The sequence below is a fragment of the Epinephelus fuscoguttatus genome, linkage group LG8 (assembly GCF_011397635.1).
Source record: "Epinephelus fuscoguttatus linkage group LG8, E.fuscoguttatus.final_Chr_v1".
In the NCBI taxonomy this organism is placed as follows: domain Eukaryota; kingdom Metazoa; phylum Chordata; class Actinopteri; order Perciformes; family Serranidae; genus Epinephelus; species Epinephelus fuscoguttatus.
The window spans coordinates 22,445,883-22,472,462 of record NC_064759.1 but is presented as its reverse complement, the minus strand read 5'-3'; the positions used below and the strand labels follow the sequence as shown (position 1 = coordinate 22,472,462).

General features: G+C 42.9%; 2 protein-coding genes across 8 annotated transcripts in view; both read left to right on the top strand.

Moving 5' to 3' along the window:
* upp1 (uridine phosphorylase 1) overlaps positions 1–26,580 on the top strand; it is a 189,958-nt gene that overhangs the window by 49,425 nt on the left and 113,953 nt on the right. The window lies entirely within an intron of this gene.
* Positions 7,502–25,693, top strand: LOC125893789 (ataxin-1-like). Of its 7 annotated transcripts, XM_049584699.1 has the most exons (4): positions 8,485–8,606; positions 8,699–8,845; positions 15,565–17,630; positions 19,854–25,693. In XM_049584699.1, the coding sequence occupies exons 3-4, from the start codon at positions 15,828–15,830 to the stop codon at positions 20,547–20,549; spliced, it is 2,499 nt and encodes an 832-aa protein (XP_049440656.1). In that variant the 5' UTR covers positions 8,485–8,606; positions 8,699–8,845; positions 15,565–15,827; the 3' UTR covers positions 20,550–25,693. The 7 variants fall into 7 exon arrangements, with proteins under 7 accessions (XP_049440657.1, XP_049440654.1, XP_049440656.1 ...); XM_049584700.1 differs by lacking the exons at positions 8,485–8,606; positions 8,699–8,845 and adding an exon at positions 7,502–7,526; XM_049584697.1 differs by lacking the exons at positions 8,485–8,606; positions 8,699–8,845 and adding an exon at positions 7,613–7,765.

The window sequence follows — 26,580 nt, the reverse complement described above, 5'->3', positions numbered from 1 at the left end:
GAACAATTATTACTATAATTTACGACAGACCTTTGTGTGAAACCACTTAATGTTGCAATAAACCTCACAGCCCCTGCAGTGAATTAACAAATATCAATCAGTTATTATTAAAAACCCCAATAATGTGTTTAAATCACAGCAGGGATCATCCTTGTGTCTATGAATAGGAATCCTAATGTGACAGTAATGATGGCAGCGCTGAGAAGTGATTACTGCTATTGCCATTGACTGTAAAAATAAATGTGAGGTCCATCCATCAAACAGCTTACTTTGTTCTTTGTTCAATTATAAATCACCTTAGATGAAGAGGGTGAACTCAGACACAAAGGGCTGAGAGAAGGTGAGCGTATCCTCACTTCAACTCTGTGCAAAAACCATCTTTTCCATTCCCCATTTTCCATGTCTGTTGTTTGTTGCTTGACAGATCTAGTTCCTTGCTGCCACATGGCATGCCATACGGCATCGAGTTGGTGAGGTGTCCAGCCTGAGTTCCTGCCACCCTCTCTGGCTCTTTTAACAAGGGAGTCATCTACAGGCAGCATGGAGGGCTCACAGCTTTCTCTGACAGCCATGTGTCTGTTTCTGAACAGAGCCACGTACAGGGCAGAGGGACAAGGTAAACAATCTGGGCTCAACTGGACTAAAATATTCTCTGTGAATGACACAATTTGTGTCCTTAAAGTCACGGCTCATTCATTAGAAGAAGAACTAAAATGGCAGCTGGCTTTTGCTCCTCACACACACACACACACACACACACACACACCATCAGGCTCCAGGTGTTGTGAAGTTGTGGAAAGGTGCTGCGAACTGAAATGCTGCTCAGCGTCGTTGTTGTTCCTCCCAGTGTGTCTGTGCCTGTTGGTATTCCTCTCAAGTGGAGTCAGTAATTACATGCTGGCTGGGTTCTGCCTGAGTGGAGAGGGCTGTTGATGAAGAGGAGACCTGTTGACTGGGGAGCGATGCAAACGCCTGCTCCAACACTCGAGGTGTCATGGGGAACACACGCATGTCTAAGTGCATAAATACACACGCATTTGCACACACAGTTTGAATGTTTGTTATTCTTTTGAGGACTTTGGGGACTGACAATTTAATTGACATACACTGATGTTAATTTAATAAAGCAATGTGTTGAATATTGACTTACTGCTGGCTAATTTCTATTTATAAGGGACTGTACAGAAGTTATTATGGGGGTAGTGGGTTGTACGCTTTTTCTATACTGTTATATTATTATATTTCTTTGAGATATTACAGAACAGGGTGTTGCAGTCTTCATCAAAGTCAAAGGATGGTCCATTGAAAAATTTATTAAAGACAGAAAGGGCTTTGATTCTAAAAAAGGTTTTCACTACCTGCATTTCCATCAAACACTTTCATTTTAGTACCCTTAGAACTGTACGAAACCCATACAGACGTGTACCTAAACCATAACTGTTTTGCGTTTTCCCCACAGACACTACTTAAAATTGTACGTGGGGCTGATACCAGATGGTGATAGAGGGGTCACTGCTTAATCCAGCTCTCATTGTACTTCCTCTTCACCAATGATGCAGAGGAAGGTCTGTACCTTGTTGATTGTTGATGGAACGGGGATGCATGACATTATCCAAACAAAAAAGAACAGACTGGAGTGATTGGAGACTTTGCTGCGATTGATAGGATATTCAAAAATAGCGGGTTTGTGGTTTGAGCCTGTGTCAAGCAAGGGTGTTGATTCTCTTCCATCCACAACTTTAGACGATGAAAACCCAAAAATAAGTGTTCTAATGTGCAACAAACTGAACTGAACTGAACTATCAATCAACAATCTAAACTGGCTGTGGGCATCACAACAGCACTGTACCATTTGGACATGCTGCCATTTACAACACCAATAAATTATGAATGAACTCATTTCTAGGCAAGTAAATAAACAGCAGTGAGTATGATATGAATAAACTTTTTCCGGAATAGTACGCTGCCTGGTGCTGGAGTTCATTTTCCGGGTATAAAAATAGATGTGAATATGAGGTGAGTACAAGCTCAGGATGAGTGATGTAGAGGCAGAAAGAGAGACTGTGAGTGTGTATGTGTGTTGAGGGGGCGCGGCACAGCATACCATTTTTCTATGACATAACATTAGGTTTCTGGGCGTTTGTGTTTTTGAACACAGTAGATTTCTGCTCAAGGCAGCGAGATGCTTGAGTTGTCAAGACAACCATGGAGGCTGCGTTAGTTACTGCAGACAAATCCAGCTTTTTCTCTCCTCTGACAGTGTTGCTTCAGGGTAACATAATATCTGATGTACATTTTCTGCACATATATGTTTGATGAGAAAATGAGTGGTAGAAACTGGCCTTAAATATGTTTACCTACTGGTATCTTCTCAAAAGATGCTGGGCAACTTCTGGCAGTCTCGCTCATGTCAAGAGAAACTGGGCCACGATTCCACTTCACACCACTGATTTGGACTAAGGAGATGATGAATACATTTGCCTGACAACAGCTGCATTATTTACAATATAATCAACACAACACTCTCAAGACCTTTTAAAGATGACAGGGAAACAAACAAAGAGACACCAGAGGGAATGAAACATGTCTGTCCCAACATATTGTCTGATGTTACGATGTAAAAAAACACGTTTTCATCATAAATACAGACTGTGCTGCCCCACAGAGTCAAAACTACCTTACAAATTATTGGCATGTGGTGATGTTTTTCAGCACCTTGCCAAGACTGTTCTGCACTTCTGTATGTAGTATATAAAGTGAAAAATGTGATCTGTATAAAACTGTGTTGGATAGAGATAACAGAAATGTGTTACTTCTAGGCAATAGACAAGGACTCAGCTACATTTTGATATAGGTTTTAAAGTCTGTGATGAATGATTGTAGCTGGCAAACATAATTGTAACTGTATTTTGAGAGATTAAAACTATTTTGATGGGGGGTTAAAAACAAATGTTTATACGTTAATATTTTCTATTACTATTGTGAATTGTCGATGGTAAAAGAGAGACATTCCTACTGACGACCTGCTTATAAAGGTTTGGTTTTAAAAATGGGCAGATATTCTATTAAATGTTCATATTTTCTGGTTCTTGTTTTAATCAAATGATCAAATAGTTTTTGTTGGTTGCTTTATTTTTTATCATTATTTTAAATATAGCATTGCACAAAGCACAATTTGACATCACAAATCATCTAACTCTATATTTGTGTACATTAAAGCAGTGGTTCCCAACTGGTCTAGCCATGGGGTCCAGATTTCTGTAGTCATTAGTTCAAGGCCCACACTGTTTAATATATTCAGCATAATACTTGTGTTTGGCCATGTTGTCCAGCTAGTTTGCTGTTTCTATCAATTAGCTGTCCATTCGTCACTCACTCTACAGCAGGGAACAGCACTTCAAAATAAAGCTCTGTGTCAGAAATTTGCTGTACTTCAAAATAAAGTGTGTTTTTTTTTACAAACCTCACACATTCGCGACTGACTTGGGGTCCATTCAGAATGGACTTTTGGAGTATGACCCACCAGTTGGGGATCACTGCATTTATAGCTGCGGCCATAACCTTTCATTTACAGCTGGTTACAATATCGTAACGTAAATTCTGCCAGAGAGATATCACAGAGAGGGAAAAATGTGCCAACCAACCCCAGTCTCCCCTACAAATTGTGCACCCACTTTTCCTGTGTGCTTTCAATCTTACTGGCTCCATAAAATGGCACTTATTCATCAAAATTTTGAAAACCCCTGATCTTTGATTTTTGTTTTCAAAATGCTCTAAAATTGTGAGATATGCTGTTAATTTTTTAAAATGTATCCTGGGTGTAATTTCCCACAGACCTTTGAGGGTTGGGTCACAGAAGGCGTCGACTGAAAATTGTCCCCCCTTCAGTGTTAGACAGGTGATTATGGCCGTGGAAGAATCCCTTGGAAATAATGTATGAAATGTGAAAAGGAGTAGCTGCAGGCAAATATTAATTTGCTTTTATAGTAAACATAATGCTGAGTTAAACATATTTTTGCACTAAAGATCCATGTACAGCGTTCATCCAACTGCAGGTGAAGCAGTCCATACACTGCCCTCTGTTGTGTGAAGCTGGTACTGAATCTACACCACAGTAGGAGGAGTGGGCAGGCTTTCACTGAGGTCACTGAGGTCATTTCAGTAATGCTCAAGTTCCTCGCGAGAATACCCAGCTCAGGCACTTTCCAAAGAAACAATATGGACCATGTTGATAACTTGTAATCTGTAAGGACATACATGTCATAAAATGTGACAGATAACAGAGTTTTCTTGGCTCACTTCTGTTGAGCCACCCAACATCTTTGTAAATATCTTAAGAAACTAAAATCAGCAGTAACTTCCTGGCTGTGCATTGTGCTCAGTGATTTTTTCCCCCCTTTCTTACACCATTTGGTGTTTTTTTCTGATTGATTTGGTTCATGTGTTTGAACAAACTCTGCTGAGTTCCTTCAGTGGCTGTATTCCTCCTCCACAAATCACTCCCACCCAATCCTTTAGTTGCCTAAACTATGTTCTGGACTGGAGATGTGCGTAAGCAGTGGCTTGCTATTTTCAGCTGAATGAAAAGAGTCTTGGCACTTGGACTCAGGATGAAATCTGTTTTGTTCTGCTGAATTTGGCTTTCACCACATGCACAGTATCTGCATGTAACAGAGTTAAAGAACTCAGTTTAATGGTGTCCTACAGTAAAACCACAATCATTTGACTGAGACGCATGAGTTTCAAATCATCTGTTTGGAATATGTTATCCTTAGTTACATAAATACATGTACCGTCCTGATGACAGACAAATGTCTATGTTTTTGGCTGATTGCGTATATTTGTTTCTTCGATGTCTGTACAAAGTGGTAATAGTAGTAATCTGTTTGATGTAACAGGTTGATGTACTCCCTCATATCAAGCAGCCACTGCCTCAACAATGAATCACATTGCAGTTGTTTTGTATAAGGCAAACATTCAGACCCTGAATAAACAAAATTTCCAAACTTCTGATGCAAAATGACACACACAATTATATAGTAGACAGAAATAAATGACACCACAGCCCCCTGGTTTTTTACAGGCATGTGTAGATAACCATTTCCTGGACTCTATGAATGAAGGACTTGGACCTCATAATGACCTTAAAATATATTAGACACTGTTTTCTTTATCGTATTTTAAAAAGAACCAGGACAACATTTGTTGGTTTGCAGAGATTCAACCCCTTGCTTACTCATCATCTGTTTCATCTACATCTAATGCTGATGCGAGGACTCTCTTCAAGGTCACTTTGAACTCAGCAGCACTCAACAATTGCTCTATTGTAATTACAGCTGGAATTAAATGACAGTCTCGTAGATTTTGAGGCCAAAGTGTACCGTGCCTACTGATCAAAATAGAGAAGCAAAGTAGATGTAATATTCACACAACGCTCACAAGTGCATGCCCCCAAACGGAGAGGTGAGGTCGGTATCACCTGCCTGGTGGATTCGCTGTCCCCTTGCTCTTTTCATTAACTGCTGAATTCACTGGCTTTCAATAGGCTCTTTCAGCGTGTCATGCTACACCACCATTGAGCTACAGCCACGTTGCCACCCATCTTTCTTAATGGGGACTGGAGACTGTGGAGCTGCCTTGTTGCCATGGCAGCAAGCGCTTTCACATTCTCCCCACATAGTGTGGAGTGTGCATGTTGTTCCCTCCAAACTGGAGCGCGCCACAGCAGAGACAGGTCTGCTCTCAGACAGGACCGAGCCAGGGTTATTTACCTCCTGCTCTGATACCAGATGCCCTTTAATCCAACCACCCACACTCTACTTTCCATTCTCTTTATTACTAATGCATAGTATTTCCCATTGGCTGCTCTCACATACTGCACTGAACTTTGCTCCATAACTTACTTTTTTATATTTCCTTAGGCTTTACAGTGAGTGAAATAGTTGTACTAACTAGAACTCTAAGATATTCGTGGAAAGGCCATCAAAAAGCCTGATTTTACAGTTTATTTTTTCTGCTTTTTATGTTATTAACATTATACATTAAGTAAAAACCCAGTTCTGAAATGTAAATAAAACCAGAATGCAATGATTTGCAAATCCCTTTTGTCTGATATTCAATTGAATACAGTACAAATTCAAGCTATTTAATGTTCAAACTGATAAACTTTTCACGCCTGCAACACGTTCCAGAAGAGTTTGAACAGGGGCATGTTTACCACCATGTTACATCACCTTTTCTTTTCACAACACTCAGTAAACGTTTGGGAACTGAGGACACTAATTGTTGAAGTTTGGAAAGTAAAGTTCGCTCCCATTCTTGCCTGACAGTCCAGGGTCTCTGCTGTCATATTTTGCGCTTCATAATGCACCACATATTAAATGGGATTTTACTACGAAGCCACTCTGTTGTAACACGCACAGAATGTGGCTTGGCATTGTCTTACTGGAATAAGCAGGAGCATCCCTGACACAGACCTCATCTGGCTGCTGGCAGCATGTGTTGCTCCAAACCCTATATGTACCTTTCAGCATTCATGCTGCCTTCACAGATATGGAGTTATGCATGATGCCATGGGCACCAACACGCCTCCATACCATCATGGATACTGGCTTTGGACTTCGCACAGGTAACAATCTGAATGGTCCTTTCCCACTTTAGCACGATGTCCATGATTTCCAAAAACAATTTGAAATGTGGACTTGTCATACCACAGCACACTTTTCCACTATGTGTCAGTCCATCTCGGATCAGCTCGGGTCCGAAGAAGACTGGTGTTTCTGCATGTTGTTGATATGTGGCTCTCACTTTGCATGGTAGAGTCTTAACTTACATTTGTTGATGCATGACAAACTGTGTTTACCGACAGCGGTTTTCCATAGTGTTCCTGAGTCCAATATTGGTTTCAGCCTTGCCCCTTATGTGCAGAGATTTCTCTGGATTCTCTGAATCTTTTGATGATATTACGGATTTCAGACGGTGCCTTGTAGTTATGCTTTCAAAAATGTTCTTAAACTGTTTGACTATTTGCCCACATGGTTTTTCACAAAGTGGTGAACCTAGCGTCATCCTTGTTTTGATCAACTGAGCCTTTTGAGGATGCCCCTTTCATACCCAATCATGGTACTATCACCTGTTACCAATTAACCTGTTTACCTGTGGAATGTTCCAAGCAGGTGTTTGTTGAGCATCCCACAACTCTCCCAGCCTTTTGTTGCTCCTTTGCTACTTTTCTGGAACATGCTGCAAGCACCAAACTTTGTACATTTACAGAAAACAATAAAGTTAATCAGTTTGAACATCATTTATCTTGTCTTTGGACTGTATTAAATTGAATATAGGTCCAACAAAATTGCAAATCATTGCATCCTGTTTATATTCACGTTTTACACAGCCTCCATTTTTTTAGGAGCTGGGGTTGTGTTACTATTTTGTGTGAATAAATAATATTTTAAATGTCCTATCAGAGCCTTTCAGCGGGCCTTCCTCCCTCTAGAGGGCACACATGGTTTAGTCCACTCTTGACGGTAATTTCGCTGTTTCTAGTAGAGATATCTTAGTGCTTGTTGTTAAGGCTTTAGTTAAACTTTTAATTAATTTTTATAATTAAAACGAAGGGAAACGTGGGCTATCAAAAGAGAGGAGAAAGGCAGTACTGTTTCAGAATGGGTTATTATTGGTGCGTAGCTAGCTAACATGGCTAGCAAGCTAATATTGCAAAAGTTAGCTTGCTGACAAATTAAGCAGCGTTGTTTTAATTTCGGAAGTGAGTAACCGTTATTTGTTCCACCACTATTTTAATGTTTAAAACCCTCACAACTCAATGCTAACGTCTGACCCAAACTTTTCAGTATTACTGTTCTGTGTTAGTAAATAGTATTTCATTTTGTAATAGTATTACAGTACAGTATTTCCATTTTGCCCCCCCAAAAGGGTATATATGGTTTAGTCCACTCTTAACGGTAATGTCCACTGTTTGTATCTTTGATGCTAGTTTATAGGGACTAAGTTTAGCTTTTAATTAATTGTGTAATTAAAACAAAAGAAAAACCGGGTGATCAGAAGAGAGGAAGAAGGCAGAATGAGAAAGAAAACATCTTAAAGTGTCAACACAACTTGCTAGCTGTGTTTCAGAATGGGTTATTATTGGTATGTAGCTAGCTTACATGGCTAGCAAGCTAATACTGCAAAAGTTAGCTTGCTGATAAATTAAGCAGCGTTGTTTCAATTTCAGAAGTGAGTAACCATTATTTGTTCTACCATTGTTTTAATGTTTCCCTCACCAACTCTATGCTAATGTGTGACCCAAACTATGTAGTGTTTTTGCTAATTGGTATTCCTGGAATTGTCTTGAAAAACATGAATAAGTTAATTAATGCAAACATCATGTAACGTTACAGCTTGCCATTTCCCATATGTGACTGTTTGTATCATACATGCTTCCCTGTCCTGTGTGTTTGAGGATTAGTGTAACATGTCTGGACATGTCTGTTGCATGGAGGAGGCTCAGTTAGCACCAGTGAAGTGTACAGTGAGGATGCAGAGCAGAATGTGGGTAATGATGCTTGGATAATTGTTTGCCGGACACTGAACACAACAGTTTCAAGGTAATATGATTCATCTCTTCAGATTTGAGAGGAGGTTGCGGTTGAAAAAGTTCACCCAGAACTTAAATTGGAACTTGTGTTTTGCTTTGCAGTAAAGGTCACGCAGTGTTATAACCTGCAGCAACTGGAGCCCACTTGAGTTTTCATTGTGTTTTCTGCTGAAGGCTACAGTGTATGAGTAAGAGAGAGCACCGAGAGGCAGTGTGTAGAGGCATCTGTGTGTTTATAAATGGAGGAATGTAAGTATAATGCAATGCTGATTTGTTGAGATAGTGAAGGAGAGTGCTATGCTGCAAGTACTTTTACCATGTCTGTTATTACTTTACTAGTATTACCTCCATTTATACTGCTAACTCTCACTCAGAGGATCATCAGCTTTCAGTAGTTGATGTTTGTAAGATGACATAGGCTAGATCTTGTTATGGTTTGGAGCACTCCCTTTTATTATGTGTACACCACGCTGAGGAATGTTACACTTGGTTGTGTGTGCTCAGAGTAAAAGAGCAAATGACAGCTGGGCCAGCAAAACCCCTCCGTCAGGTTGGACCACAGTAATCAGCATCCAGTAGTGTTCATTTGTATCTGAAAAAACATTAAGCAAAGATAAAATATTCCTGATCTGTGTGGAAGATCTTAACACTTTAGATTATGCCCTGCAGCGCTCAATGTAATTCTTTACGATTTAACAGTGTAATTTTTTATACTAGCAGTACAATACGTACAGATACATGTAGGTACAAGGGAACAAAATGTTAAGTTAGGTAATGAGGGGGAAACGATCTGGGAGCATTGTCAGGATCATACTGTAGTCCTATAATCTATATGTTACTTCGAATGTTGTAATGTAGGCCTAAGTATGGGGTACAACATCGTACTTACAGAGGACTTCAACAGCTTGAGTAGGTTCAGGTTAATGTGGACTGCTGGAGTACAGGAATAATGAAGTTTCTCAGTAAATATAGCTGAACTGAAAACCAGGAGTGTGACAGTCTGTCTCCTCTAACGATGGACAAATGAATATCTGTCTATACAAAACATCACCACTGCGCCCCTTAAAAAACAGCTCAGTGTGGAACAGTTCAGCTGCCTTTCACTTTACCAGCAATATGGAGGCTTGTTTGTGACCTGTGTGCTGCTCTTATGGATGGTCAGGCAGTTGTTAAAGATAGTTTCTTTGTAAGTTCTCTTTCAATTCCAGATTGTTGCTCAGTAGTGGTCGTACTGTACCCTGTAATATTTGTATAGGCATCCATTAGTTAAAAGTAAAGTTGCAAGATTGTTACCTTCTTATTCCCAAACTTCAAATCTTGTTCCCTTGTGTCCACATGTATACATCAGTATGTACTGTTCTGGTAATCTAAAGTGTTACTGACTCCCTGCGCAGAATTGCAGAGGAAGTTTTTAATAGTGCTTTGTGCAATTTCACTCTTGATCTGCTCAGTGCAGTGAACATTTTTACTCCATGCAACTCCAGCTGGATTTATGAATTCTCATGGGAAAGCTTATTTCAGCTCACTTGGCTGACATTACTTCTGACCTTCAATGTACAGTGAGACATTCTAAGGCAAGGAAACCGCAGTCTCCTGTAGATGCCCTCGTGCTTCGCGATGGGGTTCTGTCATGTTTCTTTCCATTCGGGATTGTGTAGCTCCGGAGGTTTACACTGGCTTGGCAGCTTCTTTGAAGGAATAATCGTCACAGTAGGAAGATGAGGCTTTAGCCCCTTGGCAAGAAGACGTATAGCACAAGTTTTTTTTCTCAAGTTCAACAGCTGGGAAAACACATCTTATCACTTAAGTGGTTCCATATGTGTGTGTATGACAGTCACAGTGGTTGAGCCCAGTTTCTTCAGTTAAACATGTTAAACCTCTTGTAGGATGCACCCGTGAGAAAGTTTGGGAACCCCCCAGCCAGGAGCCTTTGTGGGTATAATGCTATTCACTAGGCTTGTTGTAGTAGCTGCATTGTGTGATTGGTTGCACTCTGTGTTTTCCCCAGTCTGCAGTTTAGGTGGAGGGGACACCCTGCTTGTCCCGCTTGCAGAGGAGCAGATAGCTGGCTGGCCTGGTGGTGAAGTGCCTGTCTGCAGCCTGGCTCTCTCTGCTGTGTGCTGTACAGGATAAGGAGGAGGCCTTTGGGTGAGGAGGCCCCCAGTGCCAAGTGGCTGGGCGGGGGGGTGTTTATCAGCGCTGCCTGCCTGCACTGAGGGAAATATCTCTGGGGAAGAGATGGGGAGGCCTGGGGAAACCTGGGCAGGGGATGGCAGGTTACTCTGAGTCACTTTGCAGCTGAATAGAGGTTGAGACTGTAATTGTAGAGCAGCTCACAGGGGCAGATTAGGAAGAGATTTGTCTCTGCAGGGAAAATGCATATGAAAATGAACAAGAACGAAGCAGTGCATTAAAACAGCTTTGACGTGCTAACACACTGAACAATTTAATCCTCTGTCGGCTTGTGTACGTGCATATGTGTTAGTGTCTCTGCATTTATATGCCAATGTGAATATCCCACAGTTATTCACATTCATGCAGTACGTCTGTCTGTGCAAACGCTTTCTGAATCTCCAGCTCTCCCTCTCCCTCCCTCACCCTCCGTCTGTTGCTCCCTCCCCCTCCTTCCCTCTCTGTGTGAGCGTAGTCTGGGCGCTAAGCCAAGTAGAGTGTGTTTTTTTGAATGAATACCTGATGCGGCTGATGAGGCTGGCTGGGGGAGGAGCTGTGTCAGTGGAGTACTGAGAGAGAGAAAGAAACAGGAGGGAGGGAGGGAGGTAGAGAGGGAAAGGGAGAGAGACAGAGAGCGAGAGAGAGAAGCAGCCAGGCAGAGAGGGAGCTGGCGGTCTGGTGGCCTTGCATAACACGCGTTGGAGCAGCCTTGAACGCAGGACTTGGTGTTAGCTCCAGCAGTGGGGAACTTCCTTCACCGTCAGCCCCGTTGCAGGGGCAGCGTTGCCTCCAAACCGGAGAGTCCAGAGAGGAGGGCAGAGCTGGAGCAGCTACAGCACAGGCTCCAGGAGAGGAGAGCAGCACAAAGGAGAGATTCAGGAAGAGGAGTCCTAGGAAACACGTCTCCAACACACATACACACAGACACACACACACTGAGAGGCAGGAAGAATCCTTGGACATGCTCTGCAAGCAGTGGCTGTGGAGGGACTGGTGAGCTATTCTTAGTACTCTAACCAGAGGAGGGGAGGAGGGGTGGGGGTTGTCTCTTTTCCTCTTGATTTGTGGCATAGTAGTATTTTCTGCCCTGCTACTACACTCATGCGCTCTAACTGTCATTCTAAAGCCCTCAGAGGCTACAGTCACAGCATTTGTCCAGAGTCACTGTGGTGGGATTCAACAGTGTTGACCCCGTTTGCTTGTAGCTGTGTTCGCTGACTGGGACGCCGGCTCTGCTTGTATACTGTGTGATCGGTGTGTGTCGGGCAGTGATGCAGGACTCTGGAGTCATTGTGAAGACAAACAGCCTGAACCCACTGCCTGTTCTTACTGTCTGCTTCAGTCTGCCACACGGTTGGTCCGCCTCTTAAAGGCACAGGCACCACTGTTGTATCGAGAAGGGGCAGTAAAATGGCTCTTTTGGGTATTAGGAAAAAGCAGTACCCTGTATTGATCTGCTCTGTGGTTAAAGCAGCTGCGTGTGTAAGGGGATTGAGGGGAGGTCCTATCCTATTTATATGCAGCAAATCACACATACACGCTCGTACAGATTGTTATCCACAGTACCTCCCCCTCTGTTTCATGCCAGAGCTCAGATTGATAATGATGTTTTTGTTTTCTATATATAGCCATTTGCTGTACTGGGTATTCACTGTGTATGTATGACTGGTCTAGCAGGTGAATTATGATGTATACCACTATTGACAACAGGTTTAATACCTCAGAGTCATAACATTAGCTTTTCTGCACTGATCTTTTGCCACTAAATAATTTTGTTGCCTTTCTATCACCTCCCTGCACCATCCTGCAGCAGAGAAATGTTATTGCTATGAAGCCGTGGATCAATGCGAGGAGTAAATAGTGGGTCTGGGAGCATGAGAGAAGACTCAGGCGGAAGGAGTGAAGGTGGGGGATTGGAGGGGCTGACGACTGCTGCGTAAGAGAGGAGATGTAACTCTGCTGGGGGCCCTCTCACCTGGAGACAACAGAGAGGAGGTTGAATGAAAACATCTCGTCTGCCCTCCTGCGCACACAGTGACGGCAGACAAGCACCGCCGCACAAACCTATTTCTATGGTTTGTGCAGTTTTTTTTGTGGTAGGTTGAAAGACATGCGAGGCTGGCTCAATCATTCTGTCTGAGCTGAAAAGCATCAGTGTGATGAGCGGAACAGAGAGCGACCTGTCCCCCTCTCTCTCTGTTGTCATCCCTCCATACATGTCTCAGAGGTGACAGTCCTGGGTCAGGGGACTGACTCAGGGCTCCCGTGCTGCCTGGCTCAGTGTGACAGTCACGTCTTGAAAGATTGCCTTTGTTCTCCATAGTACCACATAGGCCGTATGTTTGTTGGTGTCAGTGCTCTAATAATAGGCTGATGCTGGAAAATCTAGTGAGGCTTTTGGCTGCTGCGCTGTGTGTGTGTGACCATGTGCAGAGAGTGCTGTGTACAGGTCATATGAGGAAAGGAAAGACACCTCCTTTAAGAGCATCCCGTTGTACCTGTGGTTTGTTGACAGTAATGGTGGTGTTTTTAAAAAAAAAAATCAGATCATACTGGCTTTGTCTTCCAACGCTGCGATAATCATAGGAGGTACTTGTGCTTCAGATGTGATGTCATTACAGTGTTGACACGGTGTTGCTGAGGTGGGGTTGTTGCCACTGAGCGATGCTGCACAGTGTAGCTCAGGCTGTAGCGGTGGCTGTGTTGCTGATCGGGAAACTCTCAGCGAGGCGGGGGCTATGGCGCTCTGGTGCTGCAGGCGCTGCTCAATGTGGGTCAGGAGAAGCAGCACTCTGTCTTCTCCCCATTCCCCATTCTCTCTTCCTCTTTCTCATCCCTAATCTTCTTTCTACTCTCACCCCCCTCCCTTCTTACTCCCTTTCCTCCTTCTACACAGTTCTATCATCTTCCATTGCCTCCCTCTCCTCCCCCTCACTCTCCTCTTTTCTGTTTCTGTATCTCCAGCTCTGCTGCTCTCCCCCTTTGTTACATCTGTTGGATCTACCAGGCTGTGTGGTTAGATGAATTGAACGGAGGTTTTTCGTTGCTTATGGATGCAGTGACCTTGTCACAGCCAACATTAAAGGTAGATGCATCTAAATAGAAACTGACCAAGGTCGCCTTCTGTGTTTGTTTCCCCCCTCTGTCTTTATGTAACATGTCTGCCTGCTGTAGTGAACCTCCTCTGTAATGTGAAAATACAATTTAGCACTGTCAAATAGCCCAGCACCTCTGAATGGAATGTAGGGGGAGAAAAATGAATGGATGGATGTGTGAGAGTGTGTGTCATACACTCCATCTCTGTGGTGCCTCTGGCTAATGAACAACTCAGAGTCGTGTGCATTGACCCACAGATAAGCCTGCAGGAAAGAACAGTCAATCTGAAAAAGAAACTGTGAAAAAAATGAGCTCATGGGAAGCAAAAGGCTGCATGTTGTTGTCTGGGAATTAATGGATGCACACTGCATATTGTTGTGTTGTAGCTATGTGACCGTGCATACATATGAATCAACAGTGTATCAGACCAGATTATGGGGTAGCCCTACAGTCAAACATTGATTATGGCTAGCTGCTGCTGAGGATTGTTGACATAGTTTGTTACCTTTCACTAATCCATCTTCTATATGGCATGAGTTCCACTAACCTCTCCATCTTGTTGGGAATAAAGAGCTTTTTCCATTACTCATTTAACCCAGCCTTCAGTCTGCCTCTCACCAAACCAAACTCAAAAGAGGACCTACTCATTCATTGTTTGTTGTCCACTTTGTATTCCCTTGAACTTTGAAACACCACTCAAATGGGGTACAGCGGAAAGCCATTGTTAAAATATTTTGAAGTACTTCAGTGAGGCCCATTTACGCTTCTTGCAGAATGTTCCATAATCAAATTGCAAGCCATATTGTTTTCACTTCATTTTTTTCCGATGCGCCCACTGACCCAGAGTTCCTGTCTGGAGGTGGATGTTATATTTACAGTAGCCCCACTGACTCAACACAAGACCGGGGGAGTGTTAAAACAAAGACAAAAACATAAGCTCCTCAGAGGCTGTTACTCTGTGCTGTTCTCCTTTCACTGCTCTGCTTTCTTACCCTAGAGCCTGGAGCAAGATAACAGCCAACAGCAACGCACATACACTTAGCCTGTACACACGAGTGCTTATGCACACGCACACACAGCCAGACACACAAACACCGCAGTTCAGGAAACTCCTGCCTGGTGAAAACACGAAAGAGCTTTTTCCATGTTATGTAAATGATGACACACAACATCGTACTGTACTTTCCTGCAAGTCATATATCATTACTCATGGAAAGGCTGGTTGAGTTTTGACAGATTAGTCCATGTAGATCCTTGAGGGGCATCTTTAGAGGTTGATCTCGGAAAAATGTACACAGAATGGCCTACATGTAGTGTGTTCAAGTGCATTAACACCAATCAGATGCAGTTGCTACATCAGGTACCACCTTGTGGCAAAACAAAGAACAACACCTTCACCAACATGAAAGTGAGGGCATTTTTAACAGTGAAGTATTTTGGTGTTTGCTGTTTTGCATTTGCAACCCTGCAGGAACATTTTGTGAATATGGTTCATAAACACAGACTGTGCTTACTGAGCTAGCTCTGCAGTGCAATTAGACTAATGAGATAGAATTGATTTTCAAGTCAAGTAAAGTCAAGTTTATCTATATTGCCCCAATTTAGAAGCTATCCAGAGGGCTTAAAAACATGCACAGCATATGATTTCAACTTATAAATTTGATTTTTTGTGTCTCATTTGAGTTTCTCTCTGCCATCAGATTCCTGTTGACATCGTGGAAGAGGTGGATCGGTCAGAGATGATTCCTCATGAAGTCTATGGAGCTCATTTTGTGAGCTGGAGTGACTCCATCTTCTTTGGTCTGAGACCTTGAGCTGACCACCCGTGAACACAAGAAGAGCCAGAGCCACAGAGCACACTGAGAGGCCGACTGCTGCACATAACGAGTCCAGGAGAGAGAGAAAGACAGATCCAGAAGAAGTTAGAATTAATACTTGGGAATATTAGAACCACGGTGGCACAATGAAATCCAACCAGGAGCGGAGTAATGGATGCCTGCCACCTAAGAAGCGTGAGATCCTGGCTCTGGAGCAGAGGCCCGTGGTAGTAGCCACAGCAACACCTCCAGCTGCAGTAGTTACGGACAGTCCCCACACAGAGAACCTAGCATGGCTGGCAAGTGTTGCCAGCGAGCGCTGCAGATCCAGGGACGCAGAGAGCCCGAGATGTCCCATCTCCTCCACTTCCTCCTCTTCTCCTTCTACTTCTCTCCCTTCCTCTGCCACTCCTCTGTCTGCGGTGCCCCTGGCCTCTTTGCCTGCAGTTTACCCCACAGCCCTTCCCCAGCAGGCCGGGACTATACAGTTTGCCCAACTGGGACCCAACGTTCAGTTCATCAGCTCTGGGCCCTATGCTGGCTACATCTCCTCTCACATCATCTCTGCCAATGCTGGTTCTGCACCTAACAGCTCGACCATAGGACAGCGTCCCCAGCTGGATGGTTACACCACTGCCCTCATCTCCCCCAACACCAAAGGAGAGCAGCAGTTTCAAATAGGCCTCTCTCCCACAGAACTGGCTCCTGTGTCACTCCCGAGCTCTCCCCAAGTCACCAGCCAGTACATTCATCTCGACAGCAGAACGCCTCTGACTGTCGGCGGAAATGCCGTCACGTCACCCACAGCCCACCTCCAGCTCCACCCTCACACAGCCGTCCTCCCTCAAACGCTCACCATCGCTCCCTCCCAACTGGTGGTTCAGTATGCAGATGGTTCAGTTGGAAAGAAACCAGAGGGGCATACTAAGAGTGTATTGAACGGGGAGTTAGAGGTGGTCAAACAGACTAAAACTCCCAGTCATCAAGTGAACCATCAGCAGGTCCAGAGCTATGAGGCCAGACATATCCTCCTGCCTGCAGACTACGGCCAAAACCCTGCAGGACTCCAGACCTCCTTGGTGCTGTTGGCCCAGCCCAATCACGGAGCTGAACGTGAAACTGGCTCAAATAAGATCTCTTTAGTCCAGACTGAGAAAGGAGGCATTTGTTTGGGGAAACCAGTGTCCAGATCATCCTCCTTCACTGCCCTCTCGTCCTCAGATGTGGTTAAGTCTGTTGCTCCTCATACAGTCATTCAAACCACTCTACCCCCTGAGGAGCTGCCAGCCAGTCTTTATTCCTCCACACAGCCACCAATCATCGGCTATATCACCAGTGCAAATCAGCACGCTGTCAGCTACCATGCGGCACTGCCTCAGCACCTGGTCATCCCGAGTGGCCAGTCCCTCCTCATCCCAGTCAGTGGCACTAATAACGGCACAGAAATTGAGGTCAGTCGTACTGTCAGCGCTCTGACTGCTACCACTGCCCCTCAAATATCCACCGCCATGCCGCATGCCTATCTGGCCACAGCCCTGTCTAAGTGTGAGGCGCTTGGGCCAGATGGAAATCAACCACCCCCTGCCATCGCACAGGCACCAGCGATGCCAGTCCTGCCCTCTAACCCAGCTCCTGCAGTGGCGGCAGCTCCCTCCCCAACTCCTGCTCCTGTCCCCAGTCCCGCCCCTGTTTCCATCCAGGCCTCCCACTCCATCTCCTCTCCCTCTTCCCCTGTGGCACTTCCTCCATTCTTCATGCGAGGCTCCATCATCCAGCTGGCTGATGGGGAGCTGAAGCGCGTGGAGGACCTCAAGACGGAGGACTTCATCCAGAGTGCTGAGATTAGCAGTGAGCTGAAGATCGACTCCAGCACTGTTGAGCGTATCGACAGTGGACAGAGTCCCAATGCTGTGGTCATACAGTTTTCTGTGGGAGAGCTCAAAGCTCAGGTAAGTTATTTGTCATTCATCATTCTTGAATGATTAATCATGTTTAATTTTTAAAGCCACTATGTATAGAATGTGGAAGTCTTTGGCGCCCCCCAGTGACATTATTGAAAAGCCACTGTGGCAGATTGCAATTCACTTATAAATATAAAGTCATCAGAATTTTTTGTTCTATCTAAATGTATTGAAGTTGATGACAAAATGTATGAAGGGATCCATTAGTGACAAGCACAGTTGAGCTCTCTTTGTGCTCACTCTGATCATCCATTAAGTCCTCAGCTGCAAAATAAAAATCCATGAAATCCATCTCTGATGCAGAACTGAGAGAATCGCCAACACTCTTCTTCCTTCATATCATTGTTTTACAGCTTACTGATTATTCTCCAGCAACCAACAACATTTAATTACACAGAGCTTAGCTTTTGAAAGGCCAAAAGCCATTATTTTCATAGATAAATGAAGTGAGCAACGTTATGGACCCCATGTCTGTGAAGGGCTGCAGAGCTCCACTGATACTGGATTCTTAAAGCTGACACCAATGTTGATATTTTAGAGTTAAAGTTTCAGTATGCAATTCTGGAGAAAGGTCACAAGTTACATTTTTAGGTCATGGGTTGGTAGTTGGACCGAACCATCAACCCAGTGCATCGGTATTTGATGACCTGGGAATGAGACTCGGCAAACAACTTTCTCCAGAATAAGACACTACACCTTATTTGTTTAAACAAATTAATACATACCACAAACAAAACTCTTCAAAGAGAATCCATTGTATTTGATTTTTAAAGGAGCTGTATGCAGTAATCCACTTCTTTACTACTGTCATTACGATGTAAAGATGTAGTGGTGTAATGGCATCCTGAGCATTAACTAAGTCTACCTCTGTGTGTGCTCTAATCAAAGCTTCTCTGCCAGTGTTGTGGTAGAGTGTCTGTCTGCGCAGGCATATTTGTGCATGTGAGTCCTTGTGTGCGTATCACTGTTGGGAGAAGTTTCCCTGGGTGGCTTTGTCCTAGAAAGGGATTTGTAAGTTTGGGAAAAATTGTGGTATGGGTAAAATAAAAAATTTAAAAAATGGGTAAAAAACGACTTTCTTGCAGAAACCTGTCTAGGCAAACTTCTCTCATGTGAGTGTGTATCCCATTGCCTAACTAATCACCACCGCTCTGCACTGTGCTCATACAGCGGTTACCCCTGATACTGGGTCGTTGTGGTCACAAAAGTGTAGCATCCAGCCTGGTTTCCCCCCAGGTAATAATAGCCCTTTTTAGATAGGAATTGTGCAAATTTGCAGGAAAGCCCAATCAGTCTTTTATCAGCATTGGCAGTATAAAGAGAAAATCGGGAGTGCGGCAAATTCGTGGAAAATCTGGCAGTGTGAAAGGGGCTAATGTTAGCTCTGTCAGCCCTGCTGCTACTGTAGTTTATTGAGTTAGCACTGTTAGCTCCACCACCTCCATGTTGAGAACTGCGTGTAGACAATCCTGCCCCAGGCCCTGAATCCAAGCTGTATGCTCTGACTGTTGCATACAGCTCCATTAAAGAGTTGTACTGAACAGGAAAATTTACATACATAAATAATTTATTTTTTATGGAAAATACATTAGTCAGTGCTCCCTGATGGACAAATGAGGACATCATTTAAAAATAACCTGAAACATATGTTTTGCCTGTCTGTACTGCAGTGTTATTTTTAGACAGACATACATGGCAACACTGACATATCTGTGATAAAGATTTTATTAGCTGTGCCAATATGTTGCTCTGGCTCTAGAGCAGACTGCACCAATAGACCGTTTTCACAGCAGACATTTTGACTTTGCAAAGCAGGAGAAGCACAGGTGTAAATAATAACATTAACGATGGCTCCACTCCATTAGGTGTCATAGTAAGCTGTGACAGTGTGACAGTGAGCCAGCATGCACAATACTAGGACCCAGAAACTGAAGCAGCTGGATGAAACTCAGCAATCATTAATTTTATTATCATACCTGCGAGTTCCCGCTGCGGCACGTCAAAATGTCTTCTGTGGAAAGGGCCTAAGGCTTGTTGTTGTACAAACAGAACTTATGCCAACAGAATAATTTCCAAGATGTATTATCCCATACAAATGTGCACATAGTGACTTTAAACAGATGTGTGTCTTATATAAATCCTCCACACATATTTCAGGCTGTATTGAGCTAAAAGCTGACTGTGTTTATTGGTGTGTGTACTCATCTCCAGGTGTGTGTGGAGGTGCTGGTGGAGTATCCCTTCTTTGTGTTTGGCCAGGGCTGGTCGTCCTGCTGCCCAGACAGGACCACCCAGCTGTTTGAGCTGTCTTGCGCCAAGCTGTGCGTGGGCGATGTATGCGTGTCGCTGACTCTCCGCGGCTTGAGGACCACAACAGTAACAGACAGCCAGGCTTTGGGGACCAAGCTGAAGAGCGGTCACCTCTCTGACTCCTGTCACAGTGTGGATGCCACTGTAAGAAACAGTGTGAGTCCAAACACTGCAGGCAGAAACGGTGGCCTCCTCATGAAGGCATCCAGTGCGGACAGGTTGGAGAGGGAGCAGGTTACTGGACCGGGACCAGGACTAGAGCTACCACCAGGATTGGGACTAGCTCCAGGACCAGGGGAGGGGATCTACGGAACTGGACCAATGCTGGCAGTCTCTGGGACTGGAGAAGTAAGACAGGAATCAGTTAAAACAGACATGCCTGCACTTACCAAAATACAATGTGGTGATCCAGAGAGACCCGCAGTCCGCAAGAGACGCTGGTCAGCTCCAGAGCGAGACCAGACTGAGAGAGCGGAGGAGGAGCCTCCTCTGACTCTGCCCAAACCCTCCTTCATCCCTCAGGAGGTTAAAATCAGCATAGAGGGCCACTCCAGTACCGGGAGTGAAAGGTGCTTGAACAAAAGAATAGACTGTTGAGAGAACTTTTAAAGGAATTTTGATTACCTGTGGTTTGCTTTGTGTTTATCCCCTCTCTTTCGTCTCTATCCAGACTACTGTAATATAGGCTGAGTTTACACAGTATTTACATGTTTTCTTTTTCTTTAACACAAGTCTGATATCTACGATGAAGTACAGTAGAGCACCTTCATAAGTGGTATCACATGCGAGATCAGTGCAATCAATGCTGAAAGCAAAAATGAATGCAGCGTGAATGTTGAGTATGAGTGGCGGTCAGACACCTGAGAGACACTTGACTGGGGTGTCACATATCATGAGCTGGATCTCCTTTGTCACATGGCTCAAACCCGTTGGATGCAGACCAGTTGACCATTCCACTTATCACATGAACAAGCACAGACCCTGATGTCAGCTTGTAGAAAGTGGGTAACCATATTTTGACTCTCATTCTGTTTGTTTATTTGGTGTGCAGTGAGTGGTGTTTGTGAGTGGTTGGAGTCAAAGAGAGACCTTTGGTGTTTCAGTGATAATGCTCAATCATCATGGCTGTGATCTCTGCTGCCTTGTGTTTCCAATGACTTATATTTTGTTACTATTTTTCATCTTCATACCATTGCAGGTGTGTGCGCCGCCACAGGTGGCGTTGTGCCACTTGTCTTTCTGTGTATGTGCCTGTGTGCGTTTGTGTTTTTCTGTGTGGCTGTCAGACAGAGCACAGAATTAAGGTGTGTTTGTGTGGCTGCAGCTGTGAGCTCAGTGGTCAATAAAACCTGCAAATATCAAGACTGAAAAGGCCTGAATGTAAATCACTGAATTAGTTCTCAGTCAATGTAGAATTTGACACCATTGCTTTTGCAATGTGTGTGTGTGACAGCATTGGACACGGGTGCACTTCTCTGATGAAGTTCCTCAGTAAAATTTACCTTAGTAGTTGGTAAGTTTCATACTTTCTTTCAAGTACAGCACGTATCACTTGTTGATGGTCATCTTTTTGGGACCGCTATGTGCAGCATTTCAAATCTGTACAAACAGGGGAAGTCGAGATATTTCTTATATAGCTGCCGATGAGTTTTTAGCCAATTTATTTATAGACTCATATTGCAATTTAAACCATAGTTGGCTGACATAATACATTTTTGGCCACTTGGGGGCAGCTCAATAAACTGTAAATGCAACACTGATATGATACCACTTTCAGATTTGATATGGCAAATACAGAAAACAATTACGCTTAAGTACACATCCAGCAACACAGATAATCATGTGTTTGGAGTCATGTGATGCAGAGCAGTTCATCTTTCCTTATTTGCTCTGTTTCATTCTCGGCCAACTCCTGAGAGAAATCTCTAGCCCTTAAAGGTGGAGTTAGCAGTTCTGGAGAAAGACTGTTAAAAGTCAAACTCAACGCCCAAACAAATACACCCCCTCCTGTCAGTTCTCCTTCAGAGGCTCAGTTTTACCGTCCCTCTTGCTCACACTGCCTTTCGTTTTGTACATCCATGGCCTTTCCTCTTTGCACAGCATGAACAAGCTGCTGCTGATTGGCTGGAATACTGTTGTGTGCTACTTGCTCATTTACAGAGCCACGAATGGGTGTGAAACCAGATCTTTTTTTTCAGCACATACACAGAACAGACAGCTAGCAGACCATGAGGAGATAGCTGACTCTACCTTTAAGCCGCTAAATTCTCTGTCATGATTACAAGCTAGTTGTTAACATTGTCTGTTTGCCATTTGGTGCTGTGCAGGTAGTTCAAACTGGGTTTATTAGAGTTGACTAGCTGCCATGCCTGTAATCACCCCTGATGAGAGCAGTGAGGAAATGTTGCAGGCCATAAAACAAAAAACAATGAGCTGAGATGAACAGCAGAGTCTGGTAACGATGATCTCCCTTTCAAATTGCACATAACAGTCTGACTTATTGTTAATATAAAATATCGATTAAAGCAACTTTAATGCAAACACACCGTAAGATTAAAATGACATGATATTTACTGATTGGTGGAAAAATGGTACCTTCCCATCCTATTGATCTGTCCTATTGCTGTCTTTACAGAAACTATGGCCTTAGATGTATGTACCTAGTTCACAGCAGCACATGTTTTTTGGGGTTTTACCATTTAAACTTTTTTTTTCAGTGATGGTATGCCTTTCTTAAGTCCATACCTGTTATATCAGAGTATGGCTGTTTGGATTAAAACAGCTTTCTTTCTCTTAGATCACCGTACATCATGTCATTTCATCCTTAGAGTACAGCCAAAATAAAAATCTTACAGTTCATACTCAGGAACAGTGTGTATCTGTATGTGTGTGTGTGTGTGTGTGTGTAGACCTGAGACAGTATGTGCATGTCCACAGTCACGTGTGTGTGTGTGTTTTCTGAGCAGCAGCACTTTGATGAAGCATCCAGCAGGAGTGTGGTGGTGGTGTCCCTGTTCCTCAGCTGTCAGATCCAATGAGAATAATCAACTGACTGTTTTTCATCTGTCTTACAGGTTTTATCATTGAGAGAAAACATTATATACCAGGGCAGGGAATGTAAACACATCGGGCAAACTATCTCAACTTTATTTTTGATGACTGATAGAGCTACTATACAGAGAATGAAAGAGAAGAGCCAGCTAGAGTTGATCATGTACAGTAAATTGTATCCTAGAGAGTGTACAGTGTGTGTATAGATATTCTTACCCTTATGTAGCCTATGTACTGTATGTGCCACAGCGCCTCCTTCTTCAATCATTCTATTAGCTCACCAATATTAAGTGGTCCTGCTATCGTTTTTGTCAGTTCAGGTATTGATCTAATGTTCATGAATGTGCTACAGTTCTTTTGGGAACGTCCTCATACATTTGGCCTCCTCAGAATCCAATTTGACTTGCACACTGTAACATGCAGTAGATGTGACTATGAACTGCAATTGATCATAATAGCCATTGACCTTTTCTAACTCCTGAAAGGTGTTTATTGTAAACCCAGACTGTTCTCTTCTGTTTGTGTTTGACTGCTCAGGCTAAACACTGCCCAGTGACTGTTCTTCTCCAAAAATGATGTGGTCTTATATTCTTCACCGTTACAAAGTAGAGGTACTGTTTCATCACTTTGTCTTTGTAGCCATTTCTTTTGTGAGCCTGGCCTGTGTTTGTACTTTTATTTTTTTGTTAAGAAATTGTTAGTTTTCAAATACAGACCAGAAATGTCATCATGACACAGACAAATCTGTGAAATGTGGGACTGAAGATTAGAGGAGCAATTTCAAATTTTGGGGAATACAGTAATTAGTTTACTTGCTGAGAGTGAGATGAGAACTTTGGGCGCACTTAAGGTATGAAAGATGCTTTAGAAATAAAGTTGAGCAGAGAAGATTGATACCACTCTTACATTCATATGGTAAATACAAGGCAACCGCCAGTAGCTGGTTAGCTTAGCTTAGGATAAAGACTTGAAACAGGGGAAAACAGGGGACATGGACTGTATGTTAAGACTTTACTCTGTCCTAAGGTATAACTTCCACCTAGTGGCACATGTAAAGCTCACTAACAAATATGTCACACCTTGTTCTAACATATTAACAGTTAGTGAACTTTAAAAGTGTCCAGATATACTATGAGTGGCAACAACATTCGGGGAGCCTTTCGAGCCCTGAGCAAGGCTAAGCAATGGCTTGCTATTGTTCTGAAAATAGGTTGGAGGTGTGTGAAGCTTAGCTAGATAGAGCCAGGGCAAGCAGTTGCTGATGCATGGAGCATGTTAGGATGTCTTCTTTGGGAAAGACTGAAACAATCTGCTGTTTGCTCACTTGCTCATTAGTTAGGAGATGTAAGGGTATGGTCACACAAGTCCAAAATTAACATTGATGAATATTCACTTTCTGTTCACTTCCATTCAATGCACGCAAAGGGGCGAATAAAACATTCTCTGGTGTGAAAGCAAATTTGCATCTTTGCATCACGTTAGTATAGACATTGGTGAACTTTGACTAGTAAAGTTGCTGCCTCAACCAATAGTAAAGAAGTATGTGTGTAGGAGACTCTGTTGATGTGTCCAACTTGTCAATATTGTATGATAACTACCCCTCATAAGAGATGCAGGCACGGAACATAAGAAATAATATGCATAATGCACAGCTAACGTCATATTTGATTGTATTAATTAGCAAGCTAGATTTCCGTGTGCGTCCCAACTGGCACTGTCCACATTCAGGCAGGTGATGGTCACTCACTTGCATTTGCTAATATGTGACGGTGCCCTTACACAGTAGTAAAAATGGCCCACATGGTTTTATGGAGAGGTAATGTGCTAGACTATTTCTTGACTGGGTGCAGGAACTTCCCTCAAGTCTTGTTGTCATTGTGAATTCGTCAGGCAACAAGACAAGTGGAGACTCCAGGAAATAGTCCAGCACATTCCACCCTGTAAAATCACAAAGTACCATTATTACATTTCAGTTTTTCAATTAATTAAACAAAGAAGATACGAGCTAGCATATAGCCAGGCTAGCTCACTCCCCCTGTTTCCAGTGTTTGTGCTAAACTAAGCTAACTGGCTACTGGTGGTAGCTTACAAACACAACAGTGGTGTCAATCTTCTCATCTACCTTTTAGCAAGACGGCAAATAACTGTATTTCCTCAAAATGTTTGAATGTTCCTTTAAATGCCCTGCACACCCACAAGGTTGTTCTGGCTGATTTGACCTCATTTCAGGTGGAGTCACTAAACTCAGTGCATAGGAACAAAGCAGGAAGTTGATAGGCCCGAATAGGTGCAACAAGGAGATTCCAATAAAGTGCAGTCTGTCCTGAGAGGGGTCTAATCAGCACACAACTCCTGTGAAGGTGGATCACAGGTGTGTCGGGGCTTTAAGTTCAAAGGTTCAGTGATAATTATACACCCCTTTCGCTCACAAATAAGCTCAAGATGGGCCCCTTAAAATTTGTAATTTTCAGAGCCTTTCTAAATAATGTTGAATATGGTGTAACAGCACCGCTTTGTGGTGATCTATGGAATTGCACTTTGTTATACGGGGTGGGGGGTGTTTTAGTCAAACTAATACACAGAGGTAATGTACAGCATGTGAGAGAGAGAGACTGTACGCTAACAGTGCAGCATCTCAGTGATTTGTAAATAGCCAAAGTCTTCCATTATAATGTTGGTATGACCTTGTTACCAGTGGAGAGGATAAACACTGATCCCCATGTACAGACCTTTGAAGTGAAGTTTAATTTAAAACAAAAAATACATCATCATTTATTTGAAAAGAAATACAGGATATTGCTTCACCTAAGATATTTCCTTTCGCACCAGCTCAAAAAAAAAAAAAAAAAAAAAAAAAAAAGAAATTATGGGAGTAAAAGACTTTTAAAAAAGATTTTGTAATTCGGGTCTGTTTGTTGGATAAATCTCAGCTAAGATACAGTATGTATCGTCCTACGTACAGTATGTAGTTAAGTATCAATAATGTTCCCTTATTTTGATGGTGTTGAGGTTTGCTAGTCAAAAACTGTTAAATCTTTACTTCAAATGTTTGATTTTACATTTGATCAAATATATTCAAAGAAATAAAAGAGTATAAAGAAAAAAAAAGCAGTGTGTCTCTTTTTTGTGAGATTGACAGAGATGGAGACCGCACTCTGCGGTTTGTCAGCTGTGCGACTGTGATAAATGTTTCCACTTGAGATATGATGATAATATCTTCACCTCCACTCTCCTGCTTTGATATTTCCCAAAAGGCACTTTCATATTCTGAATATCAGTCATGACAAGACTGAACTGGGGACTATTTGGAGGGAGTGATTGCAGAATTTCTGATTGCAAAATTACTATTGCTGTTTTTCCTGTTGTAGTTTTTCAAACTGATGTTTTTATATAACACATAAATCATTAAGATTTTTCTCTTTTTCTTTTGTTTTTTTTAAAAAAAACACTTCCTTAAGAAATAATCTCTCCTTATTTCATTTTTTTCTCCTGATTACTGGCCTTTGAAATATGAAATATAATACAGATATATGTACAAGGCATCTCTTGTTTGAGACTGGGGACGAGACAAGCATGT

Coding starts and splice junctions, on each gene's coding strand:
- LOC125893789 (XM_049584700.1), top strand. CDS start 15,828: ATGAAATCCAACCAGGAGCGGAGTAATGGATGCCTGCCACCTAAGAAG. Junction 17,631..19,853: donor TGGGAGAGCTCAAAGCTCAG/GTAAGTTATTTG, acceptor ACTCATCTCCAG/GTGTGTGTGGAGGTGCTGGT.